General features: G+C 42.3%; 1 protein-coding gene across 1 annotated transcript; it reads left to right on the top strand.

Annotated features, from left to right (window-relative positions):
- Positions 1-921: 921 nt before the first annotated feature.
- LOC147461207 (uncharacterized) lies at positions 922-5393 on the top strand. Its single transcript, XM_086500296.1, has 6 exons — positions 922-1158; positions 1245-1301; positions 1381-1406; positions 2179-2376; positions 2697-2859; positions 2967-5393. Exons 1-6 carry the CDS (start codon positions 1136-1138, stop codon positions 3085-3087), a joined length of 588 nt encoding a protein of 195 aa, XP_086356422.1. The 5' UTR covers positions 922-1135; the 3' UTR covers positions 3088-5393.
- The last annotated feature ends 12152 nt before the right edge of the window (positions 5394-17545 follow it).

The raw sequence follows: 17545 nt of genomic DNA, 5'->3' as shown, positions 1-17545 counted from the left end.
CATTATATGAGGGACAAATGGCTTTTCTATGGCCTTGAGTTATACATAGGTGCCTAATTACACACATTGGTTCCTTTGAGGATAAGTCTGGCTTCAAGTTCATCTACATGGTTTGTGGCCCCTCTACTGCCTTGCTGCACTGCCCCATTTCTTGCCAATGCTTATCAGATCTCTCTCGCCCGTTTCAGGGATGTGATTTCTTGGAATTCATTAATTGCAGGATGCCATAAAACATTGAGCTATTTTGATAAATGTAAAGTGGTGGTTACTATTTAGATGAGCTGCATGGCCCATGTGTCCTCTCTTGAACTCCATTTGTTATAGAGTATGTCCAACATGGGCTTTGCATGGGGATGACAAAGAAGCTCTACAATTTTTTTATGAGATGCAAGGTAAGGGTCACTCTCTAAATGTAATTTCTTATACTTGCATCTTAAAGATATGTGACAATATACAAGAAGTCAACATTTTTGAACAAATGTACAGATTGTGCATGGATGAGTTTTTTGTCGCTTCCTATCTAGGATATGTTCTGTTGGAATACAGTGATTGTCCTCTCTCATGTGTGGTAGATTGGTTATGCCATTCCCCTCTTGAATAGCAGGTCTTGAGTTCAACTCCTCGTTGGCTAGATCTTTAAGGTCTCTTGGGATAGTTTCCTACGACGTTAAGACTCTCTTCTTCTTCTTCTTCTCTCTCTCTCTCTCTCTCTCTCTCTCTCTCTCTCTCTCTCTCTCTCTCTCTTTTTGCTGCGAGCGCGTGCACACAACCCCCCCCCCCCCCCCCCCCCCCCGCTACGTAAACACATACATACATACATACTTACTTGTATACATAGATACATACGAAAGCGAGAATGGAAAATGAGAGAGATATAGTGTGAGAGTTTCTATGTGTGCTCATGAGTGAGCTTGAGAAACTGTATATGAATGGCCATCACAAATTGTCCGTTAATGTGCAGCAAAGCGTGAGCTCGTCTATTAAAAAGACTGGGTTCCATCCATGTGGCTGCAAATGCTTGCATCTACTCTTCTATCTATTATAGATCGCCCTTGCCTTCTCCTTTGAGCTATTCGATTTCTCTCCCATCGTGGCCTCCACCTCCTCGGCTGGGTCTATATCCTTGAGACATTAGATGTTCTGCTTGGTGGCCTCATTGTGAGCGTATATCTCTTTTCTGCGAAGGCAGTAGCTGCTTGAAGGTATTGCAACGCACTCATGAATGATGGATTTTCTCTTCACAGACCTCAATCAGTGAGACGACACCATTACAATGGCGTGAAAAGCCTGCAACCTTATAGGTGCTCCACACTTTGAGTTGCATCTCCGCTCTCTGGTTGTAATTTTCCACACAAGCTAAAGTTGTTCTCCTTGGTACAGGTACTCCACCTCCCGACCCTCTCTGCGTGTGTGTGTGTGTGTGTGTTTTGTTCCCACTAAGTTACGATCTTATTGGGCCGGCGGTCCCCAGCCCCCAATCGTACCTAGCTAGGTATGCGGTGCCTCCCTCATAGAAGCTCATGATGTTGAGGTAAGTCACAATGTGGGAAGTATTGTGAGAATTTCCAAAATTTCTTGTGAACTAGGAGTCCTCTTGATCTCTATCTACAATGGACAAATGTATATTTATTGTACATTTGATGGTTTTCCCCCAAGTTTTCATTTGGTAGTTTCATGTCACTAAGATCTTAATGTTATTTTAATTAGGTTCTCTTTACAAGTTTTATATGCCATTTCACATCATGAACTAGTTGCACTCACACTCTTTTGAAAGTGCACACATGCCACTTGTTCTCAAGTCTCACTTAGGTGCTTTCAAGTTTTCTCAAGTAAAGATTTGAAAAAAAATACTAGTTCAAAGTATTCTTTTGCGAGGAACTAAGTTTATTTTATTCGTTTATCTATTTGAAATGTTTGTAATTATTAAAAGTGAGTTCAATAACGTGGGGAGCTTAACGTCCGGATTACTCACTTATACGCAATGTAGCTCTCTTTGTTTTTTTTATACTTTTACTTTTACTTTTTGTACAAATTCTTTTACTTTTTGCCATGGCTCATCATCCTTCAAAATATGATAGAAATAGGTGACTTGGTTGTATAAGTAAGTTAGAATAAGAAATAAGAGTAGGGACGTAGAAGCAGTTGAATTTTTAAACTCCTTTTGGAATGGGTTGGCAGCAAAGCAGTCGTGGCAGACGAGGGAGGAGGAGCTGCTAGGTGTTTCACAGAGGCGGCATCTCTCTCTCCTTGGCAGTGCGACCCCAATGGACATGAATACCTTGCATCTGATTAGCATGGTGAGGATGGAATTCATCAACAAGGCAAGTGCAGAGTTGGACAACCTGCTTGGTGTTGCAGAAGCTCATGTAGGGGGAGGTATTGTGCACGTCAATTTGTAGGGCAAGGTAGGTCAGGAATGGATGGTGCGAGTTTATCTGTAGGGCAGTAATGGGTTGTGCAGAGCCTGGGGTAAAAGTATGATGGGGAAGGGCTTCTCTCTCTCTCTCTCTCTCTCTCTCTCTCTCTCTCTCTCTCTATGCGCAGGCCAAGTTGTGGCGTCTCCTAATGGCCAGTCTTTGGCTCGCACATTGAGCCGTTGATAGCCAAGGTGTGGTTGCATCTCCTAGTGGCCAGCGTTCTGATCGCCTGTTTGGTGGCCAAGCTATGGCGCTACTGAGGAGTCACATGCAATGAAGGTGCTATGGGATTTCACAGGCTGAGGGAAGGCATGGGTGTCCCGGGCAAGGAGCAACATCGCGCATCCCAGGCTGCAAGACTGGCTACCAAAGGGACGCACGCAATGGAGGGATCAGTGGAAACTACTAGCACAGAGGGATGTATTGGAAGTGTTGAGATAGGGTAGGGGAGAGAAAGGCAGGTTAAGAGCTTTCTCTTCTTGAAGACTGGTTAGCGCATTGTGATGCAAAGTAAGGCAGCCAAGAGGTGGACTAAGCTTCATGATGCAGAGCAAGGTCGAGGGCTATGCGATTGCGAGGCGAGTGGGCTCGGGCTGCATACAAGTTGTGTGCAGGCAATGACTTCTCCTTCGAATTGCTAGATTTCGAAGAAATCTCAAGATCTAATTAATTGAACTTTGAAGAATAGACCGAGTAGTAAAGTAGTATGATGTCAAATTTTCAAGGTTGTCTTGAATTTGGTTGTGTATTGATTCATTCTAGGTTGATGTTAGTTTTAGTGTTAGTTGATTCTAGGCTTGTAGGTTGTAGACTCATTGTAGGATTTAATAATTTTGGTCTTTTGTCGTATAACTATTGTAATTGCCCAAGACAAGCAGAATAATGATCTCATGATCCTATTAACTTGATTTGCCAAAAAAGATAGAAGTCTTTTGAAGAATAATAGTTTTTCTCTCTTTTCTCTCTCAACATCCATATCTTCTTCCCTCCATTTTTACTTACACTATATGTTCATAGATATTCAGACTTTGTAAATGATTAATGTATTTACGAAAAAATAATTATCTAATTAGTTATGTATACATCAGAATAGATCTAACAGTTTTGAGGCCTCAAGTGCGCTCAAGTTTGGGCCAGTGCACCTTAGGGAGACTCTAACAGAAAATACCATGAAGCTCTAGTGATTGGGAAATCGGATCTTCAATGAAGGGGTAGATAGTAGCCTCAGATTTCAGGCTCAAAAAAATACACGCGCTAGTGCAATCACAGGAATGAGATGGGGTCCTTAGAATAATAACTCTAAAGCCTGAATTATTTTACGGCTTTAGGATAAGTTAGTTAAAGTATTTTTAAATTGTTTATGGCGGACCAAATGACCGGACGAGTGCGAACATGTAATACCAGAGCAATGCTGGTACGACATTGCACTGGAGAGCAAGTAACAGTTTCATTGGATTGCATCTATGTGTGCAGTTGTGGTTCAATTTGCACATTTCATTAATAGTTTGTGAACTTTTAAAAGTGAAAGTTGAAGGGTTTTTCAGTTATTAAGTAAGTGTGCCAAGTGGCACACTTACCAATGCAAACTAACTCTCTCTTACTCACTCTCATGCTCTCTCTCTTCCTAGCGTCCCCTCTCCTTGATGGCTATTTAGGAGCCCCCCCTCCCCCATTTTCAGTGTTGGCAGTGTTCCTACCTCCCCTATTGTGAGTATGCTCTATACATTGGAGCCCTCCATGGAAGCTTGAGAGCAACCCCTTGCGACATATGTGGTGGCCTCGTGCTCCCATTGTCTAAACCAGGGTTCTCATAGCCATAGCTAGCTTTTGGTGAAGTTTCATCGCGAGAAGTTGCAGCAGGCACTCCCTTCGTAGAGTGTGGTGGCTGTAAATTCTCTGTTTTCAGTCCTTAATCACCTCCTTTAGGGTGAATTTCAGCAAAATACATATAGAATTTAGTTCTTCTCTACCTACACTACGCGTACACAAAGTTTGGTGCAATTCCATCGCGAAAAAGGTCTCTATTTTGGCTTTGGAAGGTGCTCAGGTAACATTTTTAGGTTATGTGCAGAAAATTATAGCAAGCATGTGTGCGTGTATTTTGCGTGTTTCTCCCTTGTTTTTGTTGCAGGAATGATTATGCATAAAGGGACTCAGTTAGCGGAAGGTAGACACTCATTTTTGAGAGCTTCCGTTGAGTTTTGTGGAAGATAGACTCTCGTTTTCGAGAGCTTCCCAAAATCTGATAGCAGAGAGAAAATCCTCTCAGTATTCAGAGAGTAGCTTTCGTACTCTCTCAGTCAGAAGCAGAAAAGAAAGAATAGAGGACGGGCTATTGCCCCGTTCTTGTGCTTGTAAAGATTCTCCCTTAGTAATAAAGATAATCTCTTTATGAGGGGGGACCAACCCATCTTCTGGTCCCCAATGAAGTGTCAAGCTTTCTCTCTCTCTCTCTCTCTATTTCTCTTGAGTATTTGAAGTACAATTAAAAGTCAGTTTACGCTTCCGTATTTTTGTGATCGGGTATCAGAGCAAGGTCATCTCTCTCTTCCTTAAGGGATTGACGACTCTTGGCAGACTGTAGAAATGGGAGGACGCGAGATAGAGTTCTCTCTCCTTCAACAACAGGTGGAAGAGTTGCAAAAAGCTCTCTCCCAACGAGAAGTCCAAACAATTCTCTATACTCTTAAGAAAGGGAAGGAGAAGATGCCGATGGAGCCGGGAGAAATCCCGCAGAACCCAAAGGCGCCAGAACCAAGGAAAGATCCTTTGATTGGAACCTCCCGCATGTACGAGAGGTAGAGCAAACCTTCAGAACGTCATGTGCGGTTTAACCCAAAGGTTCAAGAGCAGGATCCTCCTGATTCTCCTCAGTTTTCTTTCATGAAGGATCTGGATGACATCGTCACTCCAGAGGACATGTTTCTAGACGATCTGTTGCAACAAGAAGTGCATTCAAGGGAAAGGACTCCTGTACTCAAGGAGTCTAAGCATAGAAAGAAGGAGCACCACAGGCAGAAAACATTCAAGTCGGGAGACAAATATGTGAAATTTGACACCTGCAATGGACGGCGCGATAATGACAAAGCTTTGGCTTTGTCATTATCCTACTGAAAGAAGTCTAAGCATAGAAAGAAGGAGCACCATAAGAAGAAGCACCACATGCAAAAAACATTTAAGTCGGGAGACAAAGATGTGAAATTTGACACCTACAATGGACGGCGCGATAATGACAGCTTTGGCTTTCATCCGCCAATTTGAAGTTGCATTTGCAGAAGGGAATTTTAAAGAAAAATCCAAGCTTCGCCATGTCAGTATGTACCTGAAAGGCACCAGCAGTTGGTGATTAACCCTTATCCTGGAAGATCGCAAACCCCAAGATTGGACTGCTTTCAAGAAGGAGTTCTACGCACAGTTCCTTCCTCTAGACTATGAGGAAGAGGTAAAGAAATAATGGGATAGACTTTCACAATCAGAGAACGAAACTGTTCCACGCTATGTGGATAGGTTTTGGGACGTTCTCTTGAAAGTCACTCCATTCAAGAAGATTGAGGATTCGGAAAAGATGCGTAAGTTTGAAGCAGGATTGCATGAAGCCTTGCAAAAGGCTATGAAACTTTACCCTCGGGGTAACTTGCAGATACTTATGGAATCAGCTCGCATAGGTGATGGAATACATGACAAAGAAGAAAAGAACCGCCTCCGAAGCAGAAGCAAAGCCAAATCAGCCCAAGAAAGGGAGATATCTCTCTCCCGCTGAATTGAGAACCTACATTAGTGAAGGAAGATGCTTAAAGTGTGGACAAGTTGGTCATATGAAGGGTGATTGTCCTACCAAACCTCCGCAACCACCCTCTTCCAATGCAGTCCCAGATGTACAGGGAAATAGAACCAAGGCTGGAAAAGAAAGAGCTCTTCTCAAAGCATGGGGTAGCATCAACAACCAACGGGCTCTTATTCTGTTTGACCTTGGCAGTACAGACAACTGCCTCTCTACAAAGCTAGCTGACGATCTGAACTTATAGCCCAATCGTTTTGGAGTGTCTATTCAAGCACAATCTGCTTTCAAAGGGCAGAACTCTAACTCTACTCCAATCATAGGGAAGCTGAATTTAAAGGTCGACAACTACAAAGATCAAGAGTCTTTCTTCCTAGCTTTAGTTGAAGGATGCAATGTTATCTTGGGAATGCCTTGGCACTACAAGATGCATCCCATTCCTGACTATGTTCAGAAAACCTTATCCTTTGCTCATAAAGGAAAGGAGTATCTTGTACTTGCAGATGCAGGCAATTGGCGTATCCCTATCGCCAACAACATTGCCATCAAGAAAGTAATGAAAAAGTGTGTTTCAACGTACTTGATTTTTACAAGAGAGAGAGATGTGTTTCTTTCACAACTTTCTTCCTCTTTAGAGCAAAAAAGACTTAAGTTATTACAAAGTTGTAAAGATTGTTTTGCAGATGAACTTCCAAATGAACTCCCACCTTCTCGACCTGAGGATCATACAATTGATTTGATCCCAGGAAGTTCTCCTTATCGAGTTAGTCTAATGTAGCAAGAGGAAATTCTCAAGCAAGTTAAAGAACTTTTGGAGAAGGACTTAATAAGGCCTAGTACTTCTCCATATTGTTCACCTGTCTTGCTAGTACAGAAAAAGGATGGCACATTCTGTATGTGCATAGACTATAGATCTCTAAACAAGATCACAATCAAGAACCGATTTCCAATCCCTCAGATTGACGACATTGTTGACAAGTTACAAGGAGCAAGTATCATCAAATCCGCATAGCTCCTTAGGATGTCCATAAGACTTCATTTAGAACAACCTTCGGGTTGTATGAATTTTTAGTGAGGCCTTTTGGACTCACTAATGAACCAGCCACATTCAATAGAATGATGGATAGAATCTTTCACTCATATAGAAGCTTTACAGGCGTTTTCTTTGATGACGTCTTAATCTTCTCAGAGACGGAAGACGAACCCTATAAGCATCTCACATTAGTGTTTGAAGAATTACGCAAACACAAATTATTTGTGTATGCTAAGAAGAGTGAGTTCTTTCTAAAAGACAACCACTATTTGGGCCATATACTATCTCACAATCAGGTGAGGATGGACCCTGATAAGATTCAAGCAGTTGTAGAATGGCCTACACCAACTACGGTACATGATGTACGAAGTTTCCTTGGCCTCTGTTCTGATTATCGGCGTTTCATTCGAGCTTTTGCCGCGATAGCAGGTCCCCTCCATGACCTAACAAAGAAGCGGATTCGATTCCATGGGGGGTCTGGACAAAAACAAGCTTTCGAAAAGCTTAAGTATCTACTCAGTCATGGACCTGTACTTACCGTCCCTGATCTTTGCAAACCTTTCGAGGTATACTGCGATGCATCTGGAGATTGTGTAGGAGCAGTCTTGAACCAAGAGGGTCACGCCATAGCCTACGAAAGTCGGCGCCTTAAAGATGCAGAGTTACATGTTTCCATATACGAGAAAGAGCTAATGGTAGTAATTCATGCTCTTTCCATTTGAAACACTATCTGTTAGGAGCTGATTTTATTATCAAGACAGATCATCAAAGTCTTCGCTTCTTTCTCATGTAGAGAAAGTTATCAGAAAAGCAGATTAGATGGGCCAACTTTCTTTCAATGTTCCATTTTCAGATTTTACACACTTCTAGAACGAAGAATGCAGTTGCAGATGCTCTCTCCAGGCGTCCAAAGATCAATGCACTAACAACAATTTATCATGAGGAACTAGAATCTGTTAGTGAGATGTATCCTCAAGATCCAGACTCGCTACGATTCGGGCAGATCTTCAAGCTGGTCACTCAAAGCCACCTTATTCCATTAGGGATAATACGATCTATCGTCAACAAGGTATATGCATAGCTCAACCCTGAATAGAAGGTGATGGATGAAGCACATAATTCTCCTTATGCCGGGCATCGGGGAATTGCTGCTACCATAACTGCGCTCGAAAGGTATTTCTTTTGGCCAACACTCCGTGCGGACATTGAAAAACATGTACGGGAGTGTTTAGTCTGCCAAAAAGTAAAATATGACAGACATAAAGTTTATGGCAAGCTTCAGCCGTTCCCTCTGCCTAACACGCCATGGGAAAGTATTGCCATGGATTTTATTACGGATCTTCCTAGATCCAAGAATGGAAATGATGCAATCTGGACTATAGTAGACAGATTCAGTAAAAGCAAGCACATTTCCTTCGAGTAAAGAAGACGATCAAAGATGATCACATGGCTAGAATATTTCTAGCTCAAATTTTTAACTACCATGGATTGTCAAAGACTATTGTCAGCGATAGAGATCCCCGCATGACTAGTCTACTTTTGCAAGCATTGTTCGAAAACTTGGGAACTAAGCTTGATTTTTCATCAGCTTATCATCCTCAAACAGATGGTCAAAGCAAAATCGCTAATGCCACTGTTTTAGATCTCCTCAAGTGCTATGTTTCGGAACGACAATCCGAATGGGAACAATACTTACCGATAGTTGAGTTTGCGTATAATAATACCATCCATTCCTCAACTGGTAAAGCTCCCTTCGAAATTATTTATGGGAAGCCACTCTTACTTCCTATTATGGTTACCAAAGAAAACATCTTCGCCGTAGATGAATTTGTGCGCAATATTGATATTGCCCATCAACAAGTAAAGCAAGCGATTCTTCGTACTTAAGAGCAACAGAAGAGAAAAGCAGACAAGCACAGAAGGAATCTCAATCTTGAAAAAGGACAATATGTCCTGCTCCGGTTTGAGAAAGCTAGATTAAAAAAGCGGGTCGGAAAAGGGAAAGTTGTAAAACTTTCCCATAGATTTTACGGCCCTTTCAAAATCACAGATAAAGTCAATGACCTGACTTTTAGATTGGATTTGCCTTCTCACTGGCGTATCCATAATGCTTTTCATGTGAGTCTCCTCCGACCATATGTTGGACCTCCTCCAATGGCGCCAGTACAAGAAGATCCTCCAGAATTTGAAGAGACCGAGGAAATCCTTCAACCTGAACAGATAATACACCACTCGGAGAGACAACTAAAGTTGGGGAGCCTACATGAAAAGTATTTAGTCAAGTTCAAGAATTACACCCCTTTAGATGCATAGTGGATGACTGAGTCCGATCTTAAGGACTACCCAGACATCTTGCACAGTTATGTTGACGCTCTACAGTTGAGGTCAACCGTTTAGAACCAAGAGGGATGTAACTATGTCAGACTTTGTAAATAATTAATGTATTTACGAGAAAAGGATTATCTAATTAGTTGTGTACACATCAGAATAGATCTAGTAGTTATGGGGCCTTAGGTGCACCCAAGTTTGGGCCAGTGCACCTCAGGGAGACTCTAGCAAAAAATACCCTGAAGCCCTAGTGATGGGGAAATTGGGTCTTCAATGAAGGGGTAGATAGTAGCTTAAGATTTCAGGCTCAGAAAAATACGCGCGCTAGTGCAAGCACAGGAATGAGATGGGGTCTTTAGAATAATAACCCTAAGGCCTGAATTATTTTATGGCTCTAGGATAAATTAGTTAAAGTAATTTTAAATTGTTTATGCCGGACCAAATGACCGGACGAGTGCGAACAGGTAATGTCAGAGCAGTGCTGGTACGGCATTGCGCTGGGCAGCAAGTAACAGTTTCATTGGATTGCATCTATGTGTGCAGTTGTGGTTCAATTTGCACATTTCATTAATAGTTTGTGAACTTTTAAAAGTGAAAGTTGAAGGGTTTTTAAGTTTGCAAACAAACTCACTCTCACTCTCACCCTCTGTCTCTTCCTAGCGTCCCCTCTCCCTGAAGGCTATTTAGGAGCCCCCCCTCCCCCATTTTCAGTGTTGGCAGTGCTCTTATCTCCCCTATTGTGAGTATGCTCTACACATTGGAGCCCTCCATGGAAGCTTGAGAGCAACCCCTTGCGACATATGTGGTGGCCTCGTGCTCCCATTGTCTAAACCAAGGGTTCTCATAGCCATAGCCAGCTTTTGGTGAAGTTTCATCGCGAGAAGTTGCAGCAGCCACTCTCTTCGTAGAGTGTGGTGGCTGTAAATCATCTGTTTTCAGCCCTTAATCACCTCCTTTAGGGTGAATTTCAACAAAATACATATAGAATTTAGTTCTTGTCTACCTACACTACGCGTACACAAAGTTTTGTGCAATTCCATCGCGAAAAAGGTCTCTATTTCGGCTTTGGAAGGTGCTCAGGTAACATTTTCAGGTTATGTGCAGAAAATTACAACAAGCATGTGCGCGTGCATTTTGCGTGTTTCTCTCTTGTTTTTGTTGCAGGATTATGCATAAAGGGACTCAATTAGCGGAAGGTAGACTCTCATTTTTGAGAGCTTCCGTTGAGTTTTGTGGAAGATAGACTCTCGTTTTCGAGAGCTTCCCAAAATCTGATAGCAGAGGGGAAATCCTCTCAGTGTTCAGAGAGTAGCTTTCGTACTCTCTTAGTCAGAAGCAGAAAAGAAAGAATAGAGGACGGGCTATTGCCCCGTTCTTGTGCTTGTAAAGATTCTCCCTTAGTAATAAATATAATCTATTTATGAGGGGGGACCAACCCATCTTCTGGTCCCCAATGAAGTGTCAAGCTTTCTCTCTCTCTCTCTCTCTCTCTCTCTCTCTCTCTCTAATTCTCTTGAGTATTTGAAGTACAATTAAAAGTCAGTTTACGCTTCCGTATTTTTGTGACCGAGTATCAGAGCAAGGTCATCTCTCTCTTCCTTAAGGGATTGACGACTCTTGGCAGATTGCAGAAATGGGAGGACGCGAGATAGAGTTCTCTCTCCTTCAACATCAGGTGAAAGAGTTGCAAAAAGCTCTCTCCCATCGAGAACTCCAAAAGATTCTCCATACTCTTGAGAAAGGGAAGGAGAAAATGCCGATGGGGTTGGGAGAAATCCCGCAGAACCCAAAGGCGCCAGAACCAAGGAAAGATGCTTTGATTGGAACCTCCCGCATGCACGAGAGGTAGAGGAAACCTCCAGAACGTCATGTGCGGTTTAACCCAAAGTTCAAGAGCAGGATCCTCCCGATTCTCCTCAGTTTTCTTTCATGAAGGATCTGGATGACGTCGTCACTCCAGAGGACATGTTTCTAGACCATCCGTTGCAGCAAGAAGTGCATTTAAGGGAAAGGACTCCTGTACTCAAGGAGTCTAAGCATAGAAAGAAGGAGCACCATAAGAAGAAGCACCACAGGCAGAAAACATTCAAGTCGGGAGACAAAGATGTGAAATTTGACACCTACAATGGACGGCGCGATAATGACAAAGCTTTGGCTTTCATCCGCCAATTTGAAGTTGCATTTGCAGAAGGGAATTTTAAAGAAAGATCCAAGCTTCGGCATGTCAGTGTGTACTTGAAAGGCACCGCCAACAGTTGGTGGTTAACCCTTATCTTGGAAGATCGCAAACCCCAAGATTGCAGTGCTTTCAAGAAGGAGTTCTATGCACAGTTCCTTCCTCCAGACTATGAGGAAGAGGTAAAGAAAGAATGGGATCGACTTTCACAATCAGAGAACGAAACTGTTCCACGCTATGTGGATAGGTTTTGGGACGTTCTCTTGAAAGTCACTCCATTAAAGAAGATTGAGGATTCGGAAAAGAGGCGTAAGTTTGAAGCATGATTGCATGAAGCCTTGCAAAAGGCTATGAAACTTTACCCTCGGGGTAACTTGCAGATACTTATGGAATCAGCTTGCATAGCTGATGGAATACATGACAAGGGTACTCCCAGGAAGATGGAGCAAAACACTTACCATGCTAAGCAAAAGGCTCTCCATGAGCAGCCTACCTCTACTTCTTCTTCTCCAAAGAAGAAAAGAACCGCCTCCGAAGCAGAAGCAAAGCCAAATCAGCCCAAGAAAGGGAGATATCTCTCTTCTGCTGAATTGAGAAACTACATTAGTGACGGAAGATGCTTCAAGTATGGACAAGTTGGTCATATGAAGGGTGATTGTCCTACCAAAACTCCGCAACCACCCTCTTCCAATGCAGTCCCAGATGTACAGGGAAATACAACAAAGGATGGAAAAGAAAGAGCTCTTCTCAAAGCATGGGGTAGCATCAACAACCAACGGGTTCTTATTCTGTTTGACCCTGGCAGTACAGACAACATCATCCCTACAAAGCTAGCTGATGACCTGAACTTACAGCCCAATCGTTTTGGAGTTTCTATTCAACCACAATCTCCTTTCAAAGGGCAGAACTCTAACTCTACTCGATTCATAGGGAAGCTGAATTTAAAGGTCGACAACTACAAAGATCAAGAGTCTTTCTTCCTAGGTTCACATGAAGTATGCAATGTTATCTTGGGAATGCCTTGGCACTACAAGATGCATCCCATTCCCGACTATGTTCAGAAAACCTTATCCTTTGCTCATAAAGCAAAGGAGTGTCTTGTACTTGCAGATGCAGGCGATTGGCGTATCCCTATCGCCAACCACATTGCCATCAAGAAAGTAATGAAAATGTGTGGTTCAGCGTACTGGATTTTTACAAGAGAGAGAGATGTGTCTATTTCACAACTTTCTTCCTCTTTAGAGCAAAAAAGACTTAAGTTATTAGAAAGTTATAAAGATTTTTTTGCAGATGAACTTCCAAATGAACTCCCACCTCCTCGACCTGAGGATCATACAATTGATTTGATCCCAGGAAGTTCTCCTCCAAATCAGCCCCCTTATCGAGTAAGTCTAATGCAGCAAGAGGAAATTCTCAAGCAAGTTAAAGAACTTTTGGAGAAGGGCTTAATAAGGCCTAGTACTTCTCCATATTGTTCACCTGTCTTGCTAGTACAGAAAAAGGATGGCACATTCCGCATGTGTATAGACTATAGATCTCTAAACAAGATCACAATCAAGAACCGATTTCCAATCCCTCGGATTGACGACATTGTTGACAAGTTACAAGGAGCAAGTATCATCAAATCCGCATAGCTCCTTAGAATGTGCATAAGACTTCATTTAGAACAACCTTCGGGTCGTATGAATTTTTAGTGATTCCTTTTGGACTCACTAATGCACTAGCCACATTCAATAGAATGATGGATAGAATCTTCCACTCATGTAGAAGCTTTATAGGCGTTTTCTTTGATGACGTCTTAATCTTCTCAGAGACGGAAGACGAACCCTATAAGCATCTCACATTAGTGTTTGAAGAATTACGCAAACACAAATTATTTGTGTATGCTAAGAAGAGTGAGTTCTTTCTAAAAGACAACCACTATTTGGGCCATATACTATCTCACAATCAGGTGAGGATGGACCCTGATAAGATTCAAGCAGTTGTAGAATGGCCTACACCAACTACGGTACATGATGTACGAAGTTTCCTTGGCCTCTGTTTTGATTATCGGCGTTTCATTCAAACTTTTGCCGTGATAGCAGGTCCCCTCCATGACCTGACAAAGAAGCGGATTCCATTCCATGGGGGGTCTGGACAAAAACAAGCTTTCGAAAAGCTTAAGTATCTACTCAGTCATGGACCTGTACTTACCGTCCCTGATCTTTGCAAACCTTTCGAGGTATACTGCGATGCATCTGGAGATTGTGTAGGAGCAGTCTTGAACCAAGAGGGTCACGCCATAGCCTACGAAAGTCGGCGCCTTAAAGATGCAGAGTTACATGTTTCCATATACGAGAAAGAGCTAATGGTAGTAATTCATGCTCTTTCCATTTGAAACACTATCTGTTAGGAGCTGATTTTATTATCAAGACAGATCATCAAAGTCTTCGCTTCTTTCTCATGTAGAGAAAGTTATCAGAAAAGCAGATGATATGGGCCAACTTTCTTTCAATGTTCCATTTTCAGATTTTACACACTTCTAGAACGAAGAATGCAGTTGCAGATGCTCTCTCCATGTGTCCAAAGATCAATGCACTAACAACAATTTATCATGAGAAACTAGAATCTGTCAGTGAGATGTATCCTCAAGATCCAGACTCGCTACAATTCGGGTAGATCTTCAAGCTGGTCACTCAAAGCCACCTTATTCCATTAGGGATAATACGATCTATCGTCAACAAGCAATATGCATAGCTCAACCCTGAACAGAAGGTGATGGATGAAGCACATAATTCTCCTTATGCCGGGCATCGGGGAATTGCTTCTACCATAACTGCGCTCGAAAGGTATTTCTTTTGGCCAACACTCCGTGCGGACATTGAAAAACATGTACGGGAGTGTTTAGTCTGCCAAAAAGTAAAATATGACAGACATAAAGTTTATGGCAAGCTTCAGCCGTTCCCTCTGCCTAACACGCCATGGGAAAGTATTGCCATGGATTTTATTACGGATCTTCCTAGATCCAAGAATGGAAATGATGCAATCTGGACTATAGTAGACAGATTCAGTAAAAGCAAGCACATTTCCTTCGAGTAAAGAAGACGATCAAAGATGATCACATGGCTAGAATATTTCTAGCTCAAATTTTTAACTACCATGGATTGTCAAAGACTATTGTCAACGATAGAGATCCCCGCATGACTAGTCTACTTTTGCAAGCATTGTTCGAAAACTTGGGAACTAACCTTGGATTTTCATCAGCTTATCATCCTCAAACAGATGGTCAAAGCAAAATCGCTAATGCCACTGTTTTAGATTTCCTCAAGTGCTATGTTTCGGAACGACAATCCGAATGGAAACAATACTTACCGATAGTTGAGTTTGCGTATAATAATACCATCCATTCCTCAACTGGTAAAGCTCCCTTCGAAATTATTTATGGGAAGCCACTCTTACTTCCTATTATGGTTACCAAAGAAAACATCTTCGCCGTAGATGAATTTGTGCGCAGTATTGATATTGCCCATCAACAAGTAAAGCAAGCGATTCTTCGTACTCAAGAGCAACAGAAGAGAAAAGCAAACAAGCACAGAAGGAATCTCAATCTTGAAAAAGGACAATATGTCCTGCTTCGGTTTGAGAAAGCTAGATTAAAAAAGCGGGTCGGAAAAGGGAAAGTTGTAAAACTTTCCCGTAGATTTTACGGCCCTTTCAAAATCATAGATAAAGTCATTGACGTGACTTTTAGATTGGATTTGCCTTCTCACTGGCGCATCCATAATGCTTTTCATGTGAGTCTCCTCCGACCATATGTTGGACCTCCTCCAATGGCGCCAGTACAAGAAGATCATCCAGAAGTTGAAGAGACTAAGGAAATCCTTCAACCTGAACAGATAATACACCACTCGGAGAGACAACTAAAGTTGGGGAGCCTACATGAAAAGTATTTAGTCAAGTTCAAGAATTACACCCCTTTAGATGCACAGTGGATGACTGAGTCCGATCTTAAGGACTACCCAGACATCTTGCACAGTTATGTTGACGCTCTACAGTTGAGGTCAACTGTTTAGAACCAAGAGGGATGTAACTATGTCAGACTTTGTAAATAGTTAATGTATTTACGAGAAAAGGATTATCTAATTAGTTGTGTACACATCAGAATAGATCTAGTAGTTCTGGGACCTCAGGTGCACCCAAGTTTGGGCCAGTGCACCTCAGGGAGACTCTAGCAAAAAATACCCTGAAGCCCTAGTGATCGGGAAATCGGGTCTTTAATGAAGGGATAGATAGTAGCCTCAGATTTCAGGCTCAGAAAAATACGCGCGCTAGTGCAAGCACAGGAATGAGATGAGGTCCTTAGAATAATAACCCTAAGGCCTGAATTATTTTATGGCTTGAGGATAAATTAGTTAAAGTAATTTTAAATTGTTTATGCCGAACCAAATGACCGGACGAGTGCGAACATGTAATGCCAGAGCAGTGCTGGTACGGCATTGCGCTGGGGAGCAAGTAACAGTTTCATTGGATTGCATCTATGTGTGCAGTTGTGGTTCAATTTGCACATTTCATTAATAGTTTGTGAACTTTTAAAAGTGAAAGTTGAAGGGTTTTTAAGTTATTAAGTAAGTGTGCCAAGTGGCACACTTACCAATGCAAACTAACTCTCTCTCACTCTCACTCTCACCCCCTCTCTCTTCCTAGCGCCCCCTCTCCCTGATGGCTATTTAGGAGCCCCCCCCTCCCCATTTTCAGTGTTGGCAGTGCTCCTACCTCCCCTATTGTGAGTATGCTCTACACATTGGAGCCCTCCATGGAAGCTTGAGAGCAACCCCTTGCGACATATGTGGTGGCCTCGTTCTCCCATTGTCTAGAACAAGGGTTCTAATAGCCATAGCCAGCTTTTGGTGAAGTTTCATCGCGAGAAGTTGCAGCAGCCACTCTCTTCGTAGAGTGTGGTGGTTGTAAATTCTCTGTTTTCAGCCATTAATCACCTCCTTTAGGGTGAATTTCAGAAAAATACATATAGAATCTAGTTCTTCTCTACCTACACTATGCGTACACAAAGTTTCGTGCAATTCCATCGCGGAAAAGGTCTCTATTTCGGCCTTCGAAGGTGCTCAGGTAACATTTTCAGGTTATGTGCAAAAAATTACAGCAAGCATGTGTGCGTGCATTTTGCGTGTTTCTCCATTGTTTTTGTTGCAGGAATGATTATGCATAAAGGGACTCAAATAGCGGAAGGTAGACTCTCATTTTCGAGAGCTTCCGTTGAGTTTTGTGGAAGGTAGACTCTTGTTTTCGAGAGCTTCCCAAAATCTCATAGCAGAGGGACAATCCTCTCAGTATTCAGAGAGTAGCTTTCACTCTCTCTCAGTCAGAAGCAGAAAAGAAATAATAGAGGACGGGATATTGCCCCGTTCTTGTGCTTGTAAAGATTCTCCCTTAGTAATAAAGATAATCTCTTTATGGGGGGGGACCAGCCCATCTTCTCGTCCCCAATGAAGTGTCAAGCTTTCTCTCTCTCTCTCTCTCTCTCTCTCTCTCTCTCTCTCTGTCTCTCTCTAATTCTCTTGAGTATTTGAAGTACAATTAAAAGTCAGTTTACAGTTTCGTATTTTTGTGACAGCGAGTACCGCTAGAAGTATACTCCTCCAACTTCTTTCTTTCTCACACGATAAACGATGGCACAAATGTGAATGTGGTCAAGTTTATGCTAAGAAAGAGAGAGAAGGAGAGAGCTTGAGCTCTTGCAAGCATGCATGCGCCCACACAGATGGATGCATCATTCTCCAACTTGAAATTTTGATCCAAAGGCATTGCAAAAGGCGTAC

The sequence above is a fragment of the Adiantum capillus-veneris genome, chromosome 3, assembly GCF_014529385.1.
Source record: "Adiantum capillus-veneris isolate H3 chromosome 3, ASM1452938v2, whole genome shotgun sequence".
NCBI lineage: Eukaryota > Viridiplantae > Streptophyta > Polypodiopsida > Polypodiales > Pteridaceae > Adiantum > Adiantum capillus-veneris.
The sequence above is the reverse complement of the archived record's forward strand: the minus strand, read 5'-3'. Positions and strand labels throughout refer to the sequence as shown.